This window comes from Mustela lutreola, chromosome 12 (genome assembly GCF_030435805.1).
Source record: "Mustela lutreola isolate mMusLut2 chromosome 12, mMusLut2.pri, whole genome shotgun sequence".
Lineage (NCBI taxonomy): Eukaryota > Metazoa > Chordata > Mammalia > Carnivora > Mustelidae > Mustela > Mustela lutreola.
In genome coordinates, this window is record NC_081301.1 from 35,459,873 (window position 1) to 35,476,465 (window position 16,593).

General features: G+C 41.6%; 1 protein-coding gene across 1 annotated transcript in view; it reads right to left on the minus strand.

The window, feature by feature from the left end:
* RECK (reversion inducing cysteine rich protein with kazal motifs) overlaps positions 1-12,096 on the minus strand; it is a 75,790-nt gene extending 63,694 nt beyond the window's left edge. Inside the window, exon 1 of the mRNA XM_059142550.1 lies at positions 11,921-12,096. Within this exon, the coding sequence (XP_058998533.1) occupies positions 11,921-12,020 (100 nt within the window). The 5' untranslated portion in view covers positions 12,021-12,096. The remainder of the gene's footprint in view (positions 1-11,920) is intronic.
* Between the last annotated feature and the right edge of the window lie 4,497 nt (positions 12,097-16,593).

Sequence of the window (16,593 nt, forward strand, 5' to 3'; positions counted from 1 at the left end):
GGTAAAGCCAAGCTGAAAGATCCAAGTTGAAAGTCATCCACATAAAGGAGACATATGGAAATGAAAGACATTACCTAGGGAGAGTTAGTAGTGAGAAATCATAGCACCAAATCTAAAGAACACAAAGTCTGTGACATGGGAAGAAATAAGAAAAAACACTGAGATGGAACAGTCAGACAGGCTGGTCAGCCTCAAGAGAGTAGCATTACAGAAGAGGGAACAGTGTCATGTACCAAAACATACAGGTTAGATTGAAAACTCAAAAAAAGGAAACGGAGTTATCAATTAGGAAGCCACTTAATAATCTTCACAAGGTACTTTCTGTGGAGCTACAAGTGGATGATATTAAGTAGTAAACCAGAGATGAGGAAGTATAAACAACAAACAATGGCTCTCATTAAGTGTGGCAGAAACAGGAGAAAAGGGGCACCTGGGTGATGCAATCAGTTAAGCATCCAACTCTTGGTTTCCACCCAGGTCTTGATCTCAGGGATTCAGGCCCTAAGCAGTGCTCTGTGCTCAGTGGGTAGTCTGCTTGGGGTTCTCTCTTTCTCCCCCACTCTGTCCATCCCTCTTGCGCACGCTTTTTATCTCAAATAAATAAAACTTTAAAAAAAAGAGACAAGAAATGGGAGGGAAAAAGAGAGTAGTGGTTACAGGAGGATGCGGGATCAAGGGAAGAAAAAATCCTCCCTCCCCATTTGTAGTTGGCCTTTTTCCCTGAGTCCTGGGATGAAGACTCTAATACTTGAAATTTCTAGAGTAAGAGGTTTATCTTTGTTATGCCAATGAGGTACACCCCCCACTTCCAAATGTCTCGCCTAGATAACTTTAGGAGAGGGGCCAGTATGTCAGAAAAGACCAGCCATTTGATTAGAAGATTAGAAGATTAGATGACTTTAGAAGATTTGAGCCACATGACAGCAGCCCAACCTCTAGCAAGACTGGACATGGAGATCGAGTTCAACCATATGGCCAACAATCCAATCAATCATGTCTATGTGATGAAATCCCAATGAACACTAGATACTGCAGCTAAGTTGATCTTTCCTAGTTGCTGAAGATGCGGATATGCCAGGAAGGTGATACACACTGATCCCATGAGGCACAGAAGGCACAGAAGCTCTGCATTTCCTCCCAGACCTCACCCTGTGTGGCTCTTCACTCGGCTGGTCCTCCTAATTTTATCCTTTATAATAAAACTGCAATCATAACTATAGTGCTTCCTTGAGCTCTATACATCATTCTAGTGAATTACTGATTTTGAGGTGGTCATGGGAAGCCTGAATTTATATAGCTAGTTGTTCAAAAGTATGGGTGGCCTAGAGACTGCCTAAGTGTGGCTGGTGTCTGGGATAAGTGCTGTCTTATTGGGGACCATGCCCTGTAACTTGTGGAGTCTGCTCTAATTCTGGGGGTTAGTGCCAGAACTGAACTTTCATACACAGAGCTGTGGCTGAAACAGAATATTAGAGAAATGAGGTGATTGCTGGAAAGAGATATGGGTTTAAGAAAAAGAACTGAGGGGGGCACCTGGGAGGCTCAGCAGGTTAAGCCTCTGCCTTCGGCTCGGGTCATGGTCTCCAAGACCTGGGATTAAGCCCCACATCGGGCTCTCTGCTCAGCAGGGAGCCTGCTTCCCACCCCCCTGCCTTCCTCTCTGTGTACTTGTGATCTCTGTAGAGACAGAGATAACTAAAATAAATAAATAAATAGATAAATAGATAAATAAATAAATAAAATCTTAACTCAGTCAGTTAAGTGTCTGCCTTTGGCTCAAGTCATGATTCTAGGGTCCTGGGATTGAGCTCCGCATCAGGCTCCCTTCTTGGTGGGGAGTCTGCTTCTCCTTCTCCCTCTCCCCCTCCATGTGCTCTCTCTCTCTCTCAAATAAATAAAATCTTAAGAAAGAAGGAAAGGAAGGAAGGAAGGAAAGAGAAGAGAAGAGAAATAAAGAAAAGAAAAGGAAAAAGAAAAGGCACTGAATTCGGGGCAAGGGGTGCAATAGTGAATAAATGTTATATTCTCTGACTTTATGCAGGTTATATATAGTCTGATGGTAAAACAAAGTCTAGACAAGAAAAGGATATAAGGACACTAATAAATTATGAGGGAAGTTGATAGCCTCCATTTTCTCAGTGAAACACAGATTAGGTCTGAAAACAAAAACAGCTGAGATGGGGTTGGGGGCTTGAGGTGAAACTGTGGAAGTGTGGAGCAGTCACTTTGGAGAACAGAGAAAGGAGGCAACTATAAACATGTTTCTCAAACTTGTATTCTACTCATGAGTTGTTAATATCTATCCCTCAGGAGAAAACGTTTCATGTTCAAACAAACTGGGAAATGAATTTTAAAAAGTTAAAGAGAATTCCTTATTGTAGGACTTCGCAAAGCCTTTAATATGCTTACACATTACTAATCTCCCCAAAAGAGATCTAAGTAGACAGACTTCTCAGAGCACAGCATTTTTTTCATGGCACTTACTAACATTTCAGAATGCCAGTTTGAGAAACAACAAATCAGAGAAAAGGAGAAACATTGCCAAGCAGCATTACAGGCCAGGAAATGCATAAATGGGCTACGGAAATAAACAGCAGAGAGATGATATTATTCTACAGTGTACCTAAGTGGAAAAAAGATACAGCTGGATTGATCAGGGGCTGTCAAAGGAGACAAGATGAGAATGTTACATTTCAGGCAGCTGTATCTGATACAATGGTTTAAAATATAAATTTGCAATATTATCTCTTCAAATACAATCTACAAAATTTCAGTACTCAAATTAGACAAAAGCAGAGCTTTTTTGATTGAAGGTAGGATCTGTATTGGGGGAAAATGAATGAATGGATGAATAAACAAAGAGCTCTTTAGATCTCACCAACAAGGCTTCTAAATTCAAAACTGGAAATTGTTCTCCATAAAACAGGGTGCATGGTGGGGGGGGGGGGGGAATCACTCATGAGGCTTTCTCAAAACACCCCTTCTCAAAAACAAACAAAAAAACACCCCTTCTCCTTGTCATGCCACACCATGCTCCCCCCATCTTCTAAAATTCCTGTTATGTCCCCAGTCTTATTATGCATTACAATGGGAAAGGCAGATCGGAAAAAGAAAAACCAAACCAAACCAAAAAAAGGCTCTCTCGTGTGATAATGATGTGCTCTTTTGAAGTGCTGAAGAAGTTGCCACTTTCTACCATCTTCTAACAAAAAGGTTATTTGAGGGCAAAAAAAAATCCAGCTGATCATGAGCAAAGATAACTCAGGATAACATATGGTCCCAATAAGCACAAGCTTAGCAAAAGTAAACAACCAGGCAGACAAGAGTCTGATTTGGGCCTAGGGACTTTTGTAAAACAGTTTCTTGGAGCAAAGGTCTATTTAGAACAGAAGCAAAATGTGTTATAATTAAAATTAAAAGTCGAATAACAATGGAAAGTTTTATTAAAATTATAAAAGCCCATTTCCCCCTGTTTAATAGTTAAGGTCAAATATACAAAGTAGTGACCACCAAAATTAAATTTTTTAAATAATTCTTTTTTTTAAAGAAACCCCAAAGTTTGGAAAATAAGAAGAAAAATGATCTATACTCCCACTGTCTTGCCAGAACCTATGCTGACATTTTGACGTATTTCCTTCTAGTCTTTCAAAAGCTCCCATCCCCTTTTTTTTTTAAAGATTTTATTCATTTATTTGACAGACAGAGAGAGAGAGAGAACACAAGCAGGGGGAGTAGGAGTGGGAGAAGCGGGCTCCCAACCAAGCAGGGAGCCTGACTCGGGACTCGGGATCATGACCCAAGCCAGAGGCAGACACCCAATGACTGAGCCACGCAGGGGCCCCTCTTAAAGCCTTCTGATAATTCTGACAATATGGGATCACAGAGGGCAGCCCAAAGTCTTCTGGTAATAACTCCCTTCCCCCTCCCAACAGAGCATTCCTCACTAATAGTACATTTCCTCCCTTGAGAGGACTGCCACACTCCACGAACAGGCTAGGGGACCTATGTTCCATCATATTTTCCATATCCAATCCTTAACCTTAACCATTATTACATTGGTGCACATTTTTCTTCCTTGAAACAACAAAACTTTTTACAATCTTTAACAGTACATATTTTTCAAGAAATAAAAGTCTACAAATAGACATCAATTCACATGCCACCCCTTCACATGGGGAGAAGGGATTCAAATGCAATTAATGTGGCAACTAAAGGTCTTTGTCTTTTTTAGAGCTATTAAAATGGATTAATTGGGTCATTTAACAATTAGAGTGCAAAAAAACTCTCCAAGGCCTAATGTTTTTATATAAGACAATTTTAGAAAAATGTTTTGTTTTTATAATTTGATTCTAATCTAATTTCTTGTTCTTCAAGAAAAATAGTTTAAAACTCTTATTCTCAAGAAATGGAATTGAACAGATAAAGATAAATTAGTTAAAAATAAACTTGATATTGACATGATGAAAATAAAAAGCCCAGGTATTATCCTCATTAAAGACATATGGATATTTTGCACCTCATTCCAAGTCTGTAATTATAAAATTAATAAAAACCAAAGAGATTGCTAAAAGCCATGTATATTGGCTTTAAGAAGACATCAGTGTAACCTAGAAATATGCAAGCAGAATTATCCAATAATTAGAAACATCAAGGTCTAACAGTTTGGGCCACATGTGTACTAAAGATAGGCAAGTTAGCAGGAAGCACATGCTCCAGCCACAAGGGAAAAATGCAACTTCTAAGACCAACCAGCACTTAAAAAAACAAATACTCTAATCTAAAACTAAAATATTCATAGAATTATAGGATTTTTGAAGTTAAAAGGAATTTTGCCACAGAAACCTCTTAAAAGCTATAATTCAATTTAATGAAAAGCCATTCCTGCTTTCTTTTTTAAAGAAAACAAAGATTCCCCCTAATTAAGGTCTTCCTAAAGAATTAATTACTAAAACAGAATATATATATATCCCACACTGTTGAGGAGGGAAAAAAACTACATCTGAGCTGATACTAGAAAAAGTCATTCTAAAAAAACCAAGATGTGTTAATAATAAAAAAAAAAACTCGTCTTATTTTTAATCACATTTTTTTTTTTTCAAAACAGCCTGGAAATGGACACTTTTAAAACATTTAAATGACAACTATATCTTCAACTTAAAAGCCCATTCTTGCAATTGTTACATTTATTCCTTTAAAAATATGTGGTATTTGTGTTTCTATATAAAATGTATCATCAGCTAAGGAAGAGCCAAACAAAAGTGACCACCCATATACCCATGACCTGGGTTCAACATTGCTAACATTTCATCATACTGCTTTATTTATCTATCTAGAGAGATAAATATTTTTTCTTAATCATTGGCAAATTACAGATACCCTCTCCACTGCTTCCCTTGTACTACAGTGACAAAACAGCCAGTTATATTCGTCTGATTCTATTGCAGGTATGACTACCAGACAGACCCTTCATGATGTCACTCTTCTAATAAAGGGCCCACAATGGCCTCCTGCTATTCCAGTTCTAAACTTTCAAAGTCTTCTTATAACTTTACCTTCCCTGACTTTCTATTATTTTTTAACAAGGAAAGCCTACAGTTGCCATGAACACAGCCTTCTGACTGAAATGTTTAGTGCCCTTTCGCTGCTGTCCTAAATCCAGAACATCTTTCAAGGCTTAAATCCTACCTCAACTCTCCAATAACTCTAAGCCCTGTTGATTTTTTGATTATTGAAAGTCCTGATAGTCTAGTCAGAACTGGCAACTTTAACATTTAAATCTTCTCTAATTACTTCATGTGTGTACTTATGGTATCCCCAATTTGACTGTAAACTTCTTGTATCCACTTGGCATACTGCTCAGCTCAAAAGATGATATTCATTGGTTAATAAGTAAAAATTTCTTAGTTATACAATGAATTTATCAGAAAAAAAACTAAAAAAAGTTGTATTTCTCCCACTGGGACACTCCAGTATCACACTTCACACAGTGACCAATCAATAATTTAGCAACATCATACAAGGTTTTGGCCTAAGTCGAAAGATAAATTGGACCCAATCATATATTCAGGCACAGAAGTGTATGGCCATGTGGTTGTGGGCCCTGAAGCCATAAGGTCAAGAAGGGCTGCAGCTAAGGAAGCTGAAGTTTTATGGCAGCTCAGAAATGATGAGTAAAAAAAGGAAGCTGATAGATGGGGAGTGGGAAATGTAAGAGAGGCACAGAGAAGCTATGAAAGGTACAGAGAGACTGTCTTTAACAGTAGTTTCAGCTCCTGGCAGCTTTCTAGTTCCCACAGCAGTCCCTGAGGTCTGCTTTGCTGAATTTCCTACCTTTGGTTTTCCATGTGCTTCCCTGTTAGGTGCTATAGACTAGCCGCCCAATCCTGAGCCACCTTGGTTTCTGTTCCTTTAAGGGGTCAAAAGAGCCATAACCTAGACATTCATCATGCTGGAATAACCAAAGCAAATGACTCTTCTAAGGTCCTCCCCAAAGAGGCTAATAGCCAGTAATTTTAGATAATTCCTTTGTCCATTCTACGCTGCAGGACTCCATCTATAAAAAAGGAATCTAAAAGTAAAAAGGCTTGGCACCCAGTGGCATGACCAAAAAGTTTCCCTTAATGTTACAGTCTTCTTGACATCTTCTTCATGTTATCTGTGTGCTTTACAACATCCATCATATTACATGCTATATACTTAACTAAATCACATTTTCCTCAGATATATTCTTCATGTTTAGAATGTAAATGGGTATGTACTAATACAACCACATAATGTTAGCAATGTAGATATATATATACACATATATATGATAATTAATGTCTGAATTTCCTACTAAACAATAAACCCATGAAAGCAGAGACCATGTCTGTTTTTGCTTATCCCTTTATACCTGGCACCTATCCCAGTATCTGGCACTATTAACAGCTTAACAAATATTTGCTGAATGGATTACTGACAGGTATGAAATGGACCTAAGCAGTCATTTCTATTATCCATCTTAAACACATACAAAAACGGAACATTTGATGCTCTTCTTGGCTCACGTGCCAACCTTCCTCCAATCTGTGCTCCTCTCCCCAACTTCCAGACTCCAGTAAATGGCATCATTTTTTAATAAACTGCTCAAGGTAAAAACCTACAAGTAATCTTTAATTTTTCCTTCCCTCACTTCCCACATCCAATCCATGTGGGATCAGATTCAGGTGGTATCCTGAATCTCTCCTCTTTTATTTCTACCACCACTTCACTGTAAATGACCACTATCTCCTGCTTCAAGTACTTTAAAGGGCTTCTTCCAGTAGACCGGCTGTTACTCCTACCACACTACAATTATTTTTTTTTCAGCAGCCAGAGTGATCTAAAATACAAATCAAAGCTTACATTTCTTACACAATAGTCTATTGGTTTCTTTCTGCACAAGGAATAAAATCCATAGTCCTTTTTTTTTTTTTTTTTTAAGATTTTATTTATTTATTTGACAGAGAGAGATCACAGGTAGGTAGAGAGACTGGCAGAGAGAGAGAGAGAGAGCGGAAAGCAGGCTCCCTGCTGAGCAGAAAGCCCCATGTGGGACTCGATCCCAGGACCCTGAGATCATGACCTGAGCCGAAGGCAGCGGCTTAACCCACTGAGCCACCCAGGCGCCCCAAAATCCATAGTCCTTATGTGGCTTTTTGCAAGGCTCAGTACTGCTAGCCCTAGCCCACCCTCCTGTTCACCATGTTGCAACCATACTGGTTCCTTCTTGACTTTGGGCCTCTGCACTTTCTGGTCCCTAACCCTATTTTTCTTAGACATTCAGTCTTCAGATTTTGCTTCTGAACTTTCCTTCCCAAAAAGGACTCTCTTGTTACCACTGTGTAAAGAACCACTCCCCACCACCATCCAACACACACACACACACACACACACACACTCCTTTTATCAACTGGTTTCCTTCACAGCCTACTTATTACTATCAAAACACATTTTATTTATTTGTTTATTGTCTATCTCTCCTCCAGTAGAATGTAAGCTCCTTGAAAGCAGCAATCCTGTATTTAGAATAGTGCCTGACAGCTAGCAAGCACTGAATAAATACAGGTTTTTTGAATAAACAAACTTCTGTGAGATGTTTTGCTCTTTTAAAAACCACACTTAAAGTATATAAAAACTACCTCCTTGACATCGTTCCAATTCCTTCTAGAAAAGGTATGCAGTGAAAAGTATGGTTACTGAGATTGCTTAAATCTATGGATATGAGAGAGGAACTTTTAGCAGCATACCAGAATAAACTGTCATATCTGGTCTATCACCAATCCTAGCTCTTTCCACAATGTGGGCCAAGATAAGTCTTTGAGAAGAGAATCTGCTTTTTATTACTTTCCTCCAGATAGGCGTTTGCTTTTTCTAACTTAAAATTCATTACATTCTTTTTCAGGATTCTAGGCTGACTATTACATAATTCCTTAAATGTCAACTTATTGAAATTTAGCCCTTAATGTTTCATCTTTCCCTTTTTTTGTACCATTACAAAACATCTTAAATAGAAACAGACCTATTATCAGATGCCATGACACACATATCCTGACACCACAGCATAGGGTCCCATCCCATCCTTCAAAGAGAATATCAGAAGTGGGGGAGAGGGCAGTGCTGGCAATGGAAAGTACACTGGGATAGTAAGAGTAGCATTCCTCCAACGAAGAAGGTGTGCCCTTCTTCACTGAGCTAGCAATATCATTCCCTCATCTCCACCCCCAGGAAAAGCAATAAAAATCACTAAAAACAGCTAAGACTTCTAAATAAAGCCTTATACCAGAGGATATAGGGAAACCCAGACTTCGAGAGGAAAAAGAAGACTGTCTGATCAGGAATAAAAGCCAGGCCTTCACTGAAATACAACTTAATATTCTGTTCTAAATTTTTATTGAGGATTGAAGAACTTTTCCCACACTTTCTACAAATTCACAATGGAAGCTTTTGTCCATTGTAATACTCAATGTCCTTTATGTAAGGACCAGGCAATAAATGTTTCCTAGAACTTAATAGAGGGACAAATCTCATTTTTGGTTCAAACAGAATTTCTCTTTTTCTCAAACAATGCAAACTATATGTTGTCATGGATTTTTAGAGCTGGAAGGGCCTTTGGGAATTAACTAGCCTAACATTTTTAAAAAATAATTTTATTTAAATAAATAATTTTATTTATTTATTTATTTGAGAGAGAGAGAACGAGCAGGAGCAGAGGGAGAAGGAGACTCTCTGCTGAGCAGGGAGCCCAATATTGGGCTTGATCCCAGGATGCTGAGATCATGACCCGAGCCAAAGGCAAACCCTTAACGGACTGAGCCACCCAAGAGCCCCTAGCCCAGCATTTTCTAATGTGTCCTTTAGGTATCATGAACAAAAAAGAGTTCATAAGCAAACAAGCTTCTTTCTATAATACTTTTTTAAAAAAGATTTTATTTATTTATTTGACAGAGAGAGATCACAAGTAGGCAGAGAGGCAGGCAGAGAGGGTGGGGGTTGGGGGGGGCAAGGCTCCCTGCTGAGCAGAGAGCCCAATGTGGGGCTCAATCCCAGGACCTTGAGATCATGACCTGAGCCGAAGGCAGAGGCTTTAACCCGCTGAGCCACCCAGGCGCCCCTATAATACTTTTTTTTTATAAAGATTTTATTTATTTGACAGAGAAATCACAAGTAGACAGAGAAATAGGCAGAGAGAGAGGTGGAAGCAGGCTCCCCGCTGAGCAGAGAGCCCGATGCAGGGCTTGATCCCAGGACCCTGAGATGATGACCTGAGCAGAAGGCAGAGGCCCTAACCCACTGAGCCACCCACGTGCCCCTATAATACTTTTATTGAGATATAAATCATGTTAAATCAATTAAACAAGGAGGCCATTAGATTGGGGTGGTTTTAATGGCTTGGTAGCCTTCCTAAGCAAAACCTAAGCCTATAATGCCTCAAGACTAAGAAATCGAAATCTAAGGACAACCAATCACAAACACCTAGGCTTTCCCAATAAGTCATCCCCCTAAGCTACAGCCAATCAAATAATTTCCTTGCTTTGCTTCTACCTCTTCTCTATTAAAATCTTTCCTCTAGCTCCTATCACTTCCTGTTTGGTGCTACCTGATTCAAATCAATCTTTGCTCAAATAAACTCTTAAAATGTTTAATATGCCTCAGTTTACACATTAACAATCACGTACTATTAACTTTACCCTTAAAAGTGTACAACTCAGTTGCTTTTAAAATAAAATATTCAGAGTTGTGCAACCATCACAACTACTTAATTTAAGAACATTTTCATTATCATAAAAAGAAACTCCATACCTCTAGAAGTCTTTTTCCCATTCCCCAGCAAACAAGGTTCTTTACTACAGGAATCCCTGGACCCTTTATTGTGAATCTAACATGTTTTGTGAATTTATAAGAGAAGGGTACAATGTGCAGTGTTTCCCAAACTTATTTAATAGTTACATTTCAGTGCTCATTATACACTATTCTAAATTCTATACAAGTATTACTTCAATTAATTCTCACAATAAAATCCATAAGGTACTATATAAAATAAATGTGGATATTAATGCACAAAAAGACTAAGGCTAAGTAACTTGCTCAAATATTCTTAATTACTCCACAGAATCAAGGGGTTGTGGGATGAGAATGGACAACTAGTATTCCATGGGCCATAACTTTGGAAGTGCTTTAGATCAGCTTAATGAGAAAAATGGGGCCCAGAAAGGTCAGCTGATTTAGCCAAGAATACACAGCATATTCTCATTCTTTCTCTCCTTTGATGTCTGACAGCCAAATTTTAGAACTCAATTACAATGATGTAATCCTAGGTTCCCAACACAATTCTCTCTCTTCTTTAAATACTTTATTGTCTTAACAAACAAACAAAACCTTTAACACTGTAAGCTATCTTAAAATCTTGTTGGGTTTGATTTTGCTTGTTCTAGGTGTCTCTCCCTGTAGGCAATGGACTTCATTCACCACTTCGCTTGTATAAATCCCAGGCATCTTACAATGTTTATGCAACTGGGGGATCAATTTCCCCCCCACCCTCTTGGATGTCATCTCTCTCCCTCCCTCCGCACAGTCTTCCATCTCCTCTGGACACTTATTCCTTGAATCCCAGTGGCTTGTGTCCTGCTGTACCCCACCTCCTACAGACTGGGGGGGGGGGGGAGGAACAAGAGTTGGCATCAACTCCTAAAGCCCAGAAAGTGGGATACACTCAACAATTTCTTACCCATTCTTGGTTTAATTCCTCAAGAGCAAGAACACAACTCTCCTTAAGCTCAACAGCCCCCAGAAAGCAGGGTTTACTGATTTTAATCTCCCGCCAGAGCCCAGCGCTACGTTGGAAACACCGTGCACCCGCTGCGGACTGCAGGAGAATTAGATTCAGCAGGCTCGGGCCCATTCTCAGACACTTGAACCTGGTAGGCTGTGGGGCCCATCACTGCTCGCTGCCTGAGGTATGCCTTTCTGAACCGTGGGTCAAGTTACAGTAACTGGCCAAGGCTGCGGTAAGGCGGCTGCACCTCGGAAATCCCATCCAACCCTCGCGACCGTCCTGGGCAAAGGCATTTCACCACTTCTGGCAGAGACCAGAATCCGCTGTGGGGGGGAGGGTCGATACGGGGGCCCCTGTCCTGTGGGTGACAGGGCAAGGCCTCGAACCCGGGTCACCGTTCCCCGTGCAGCAGATGTTCGGAGCAGAGAGAGCGAGGGTGGAGAGGTCTCCTCGCTCGTCGCGTCTCAGGGCCCCCTCCCGCCTCCCGGGACCTCCCGACCTTGGGTCACCGGACTTGGGCCAGGTCTGGGGGGTCGTGCGCACCCCCGCCCCCTGCCTCGCGCCATCTTGGAGCGCTGAGGCGGCCGCCCTGGACCGCCCCGAACCGCTGCTCCAGCAGTTACTCACCCGCACTGCCCGGGGCCAGGCCTCCTGCCACCTCCGCGACCCCCGCCACGGCCAGAAGAAGCAGCAGCGTACGTCGCCGGGAAGCCGGGACCGCCGCCATGTCCGGGCCGGGGGTCTCGAGCCACGGGATGCTCGGACCCAGCCTGGCAGCCGCGGCTGCTCGCGGAAACCCCGCCCCAGCGGCCTGGACCTTTACTGATTGGCTGCGGCGCTCTCAAGCCCCGCCCCTCAGCCTCTGGGAGTTTCCAAAACCTGCTGGGGGCGGGAACATTCCCGAGACCCCGTCTCTTTGTTAAGGCCCAGCTGTGCGTCGGCTTTCGCTGAGGCGTCCAGCAGACAGCTTTCCCCAAGTGCCGGGTCAGAAGATGTCAGAGCAGGAAGGATCCTTACAACACCTTTACCACCTCTTGAGCTTTGCATTTGGGGTCACTGAGGCTCACAGAGGACACTGACCTGCCAGGATCACACTCTAAGTTCGCCTGAGAGCTAGGGCATAGTCCAAGGCTAAACCAAAGAAACCTCTTTCTTTCACTTCTCTTTACCCTCAGTGAGCCTCTTAATATCCTTTCTCACCAGATGCTGCCTCCCAGGCAAAGAATCCACCCGGGTCAACTCGACCTCCCCTAAAATCTGAGGGGCACTGCTGAAGTGTCCCTCTCCTAATGGGACCGAGGGACAGTTTCACCACCAAAGCTCTTTGACACATGTAGCCTCTATGTGTCTTTGATGGACTGTTAAGTACTTATTCCTGTTAGGGTGTTATTCCTGCCGGGTGTTGGAATGGTTGTGTATCTAGATATGGAGAGCCTTGAATGTCAGATTTAGATTTTGTTTAAGAAGTAATTTGGGGGTAGGTCCCCCTCCACCCCTTACCACCACAGCTACTGTGGGGAATGTTTGAGAGGGCCCACTGGCTATTAAAGTGCCTCTCTCCCTCTCTCCGTTCCCAAATTAACTCCTTTTATTTTATTTTATTTTAAGATTTTATTTGAGAGAGAGGGAGCGGTGGGGGGTGGGGGTGACGAAGGGGAGGGGGCAAAGGGATAAGCAGACTCCCTGAAGAGCGGGTGCTCTCAGGACCCTGAGATCATGACCTGAGCAGAAGGCAGACACTTAACCACTGAGTCCCCAGGGGGGCCCCCCTCTCTCCTCCTTTAAAAAAAATATAACCACAGCTACAGTGGTTATATTTAAAATTCCTTAATATTATTAAAATTCCAGTGTTTACATTTCCCACATTATTTCACAATTTCCTTTTACGTTTTTCAAGTTCCAAACAAAGTCCATATATTGTAATTTATATGTGTTTTAGGTCCCTTTATATCTCTTTTCTCTATTTTAAGTTTACAAAGGGAAAATATAAATTAAGATAACTTCTGAAACATATTCTCTGATGACAACTCTCTTGCTTCAAAGTCTGAGAGGCCACCTGTTTTCTTATAGGACACAGTGATGTACAATTATTAATGTGGGGTCAGAGGTTCTTAGCCATTGGGCCCAATTACATTTTCCAGCTTCATCTCCACACCCTCCCTGCACCTCTGCCACCATTCTTTCAGAGCCTCTTACCTTTAGTTCCGGACCGCTGAAGAGCTTCCACCCCTCTGCCACAATATGTAACTCCTCTGCACAGAATTCCCCAATTCCTGTGGTAACCCCCTCAGCTGAGGAGACTAAGATGGTTGCTCTGGGTTCAGCTGTGCCCTGGAAGGACCTGGGCAGGAAGTGGGCTGTGTATAAGGTGACCAACACATCTTGCTTTGCTTGGGACTGTCCTGATTTTAAAACTGAAAGTCTCATGTCTCAGACACTTCCTTAGTCCCAAGCAAAACAGATCTCTTTAGCTCTGTGCACCTTAGAAAATGTCATAAGAGAGGTCTGTAAGGAGGTTTCCATATGGAAAAATGGGGTCATGCAGGTAATAGCTACCACTTCCAAGATAATTCAATAGGTAGACCGATCATTATAAACCATGCAGATAGGCCATTCAACCACTGGGTCCCTGTATTAGGTTCCTAGGCTGACATAACAAAGTACTAAAAACTGGGTGGCTTAAGCAACAGAAATTTATTGTCTCAGAGTTCTTGAAGCTAGAAGTCTGAGATCAAAGTGTTAGCAGGGTTGGTTCCTTTTGTGAGAATCTGACTCATACTTCTTTCCTAGCCTCTGCTGTGTTATTGGCAGTCTTTGGCACTTCTGGGCTAGTAGACACATCAACTTGATCTCTGCCTTCATTTTCACATGGAATTCTCCGTGTGTGTGTGTGTGTGTGTGTGTGTGTCCAAATTTATCCTTTTTATAAGAACACTAGTCATATTGACTTAGAGGCCCATCCTACTCCAGTACGACTGCATATTAACAAATAACGTCTACAATAATTTCTATTTCTAAATATGGTCACATTCTGAGGTACTGGGCATTAGGACTTCAATTTATGAAATTTGGGGAGGCAGGGACATACAGTTCAACCCATAAGAGTTCCAAGAGGAAAGACTATCCACCCGCCCCAACAAAAATCAGTGACTCAGAAGGAGCTGAAGAAGGAGGAAGAGCATAAAGGACGACTCAGTTGCGATTCAAAGATCCCAAGTCCCTAATAACAGGAGTGGTTGGCTGCACCTCTGTGGACTCACAGAGGTGATCCCTGGAGTCTCAGGCATGAAGAGAATGCCTGAATACTTGAGAGCTCTTAGCTATAGAATAAAAAATGACTTTATTTCCAGGTAATTCTTATGAGATATGGCAGTAAAGTTGCTCTGGACAAGTAAATCGATATAGTAATGAGGTTGAGGGCACCTGATGGTAGAGACAATTTCTCTGCTACCAAGATTTATATTGGAGATGGATATGTTAGAAGAATGGCTGAAATCTGAGTGGTGATGATGAGCCATCAAATGGAAGCTGCCTGAGATCCTCTCACACCAAAAGATGGCTGACCAGCCACTATATCATGGGGGAAGTCAAGAAACAGGGACAATTGTGGCCCTTATCCAAACACTTTCTGGCCAACTATATGGCTCATTAACCTTTCTGGGTGGGGGTGGGGGGCACCCTAGGAAGCGCATAGGATATAGAAAGTCTACTGATGACTGTCCACTGAGGCAAGTGATCTGACCCTCGGGCAGTATGCTTGAACAAACAGCACATCCATTGTGGGATTACCTTACCGTGTTTTGATGAACCCAGTATCTTATATCCTTTTTCCCTCTGATCAGACCACCAGAAGCAGTTAGGTTTCCCATGAAATAGAAAGCAGCAATGTAATGTAGTGTAAAGAGCATAGGCTTAAGATACACCTAAGTCCAATTGCACTCCCTAGCTGTTAATCACATTAGTAGCTCATTTTGTTAACTAGCTGTCTGACCGTGGGCAAAATCATTTAACTTCTCTGGGTCTCGGTTTTTCCCTTTACGTTTATCTTGGACTTCTTTTTTTTTTTTTTTTTAAAGATTTTATTTATTTATTTGACAGACAGAGATCACAAGTAGGCAGAGAGGCAGGCAGAGAGAGAGAGGAGGAAGCAGGCTCCCTGCTGAGCAGAGAGCCCGATGTGGGGCTCGATCCCAGGACCCTGGGATCATGACCTGAGCCGAAGGCAGAGGCTTTAACCCACTGAGCCACCCAAGCGCCCCTATCTTGGACTTCTTAAGAACAGGAAGGAAGATATTATATTTAAAATGTCTAATACAGTGCCTGACAGACCATGAATGATGTTAAACACTCCAGAACTATATGAGATCTATGAACAACCTTCAACATGGGTCACAGAACTGACTGGCTGAATTTACTTCCCACCTTACTTCCCAGTTCTATCCCAGGAAAGGAGAGTCAAAAATCTTGAGTTGTACCGTCTATCATGGTAGCCACTCGCTGCATGTGGCTCTTGAGTACTGGAGAGATAACAAGTCCAAACTGAAATGTGCTGACACCAGATTTTAAAGACTTGGTATGAAAATAAGAATGTAAAATATTATTGAAATTAATTCCACCTGTCTTTTTAAATTTATTTTGAGTTTTGGGTTGTTTTTGTTTTATACAGACTTTTTTTTTTTTTTAAAGCAGTTTTCAGTTCACAGCAAAATAGAACAGAAACTAAGAGACTTCTCATATAGCCCTGACGCCAACATAGGCACTGGCTCTCCCACCGTCAACATCCTGCTCTGAGCAGCACATTTATTACAATCAATGAACATGTATTGATTCATTACTGTCACCCCAAGTCCAGAGTTTACATGAAGGTTGATTCTTGGTGTTATACATCCTATGGGTTTTGACAAATGTATGAAGACACATATCTACCACTATTATTGTTATTATTATTTTTTAAGATTTTATTTATTTATTTGTCAGAGAGAGAGAGCGAGCACACACAGGGAGGGAGAGTGGCAGGCAGAGCAGGCAGAGGGAGAAGCAGGTTCCCTGCCAATCAAGGAGCCTGATATGGGACTCAATCCCAGAACCCTGGGATCATGACCTGAGCTGAAGGCAGCCACCCAACCAACTGAGCCACTCAGACATCCCCACCACTATTCTTTTTACTCTTTTTAGCGTGGCTGTTACAAAACTTAAAATTACACATGTGGTTGGATTCACTTTGGGACTTACATACTTCTTTTCCACAGTGCTATTGTAATTGTCTTTTATTCTAAGGAAAGGTTAACACTTAGGGATCA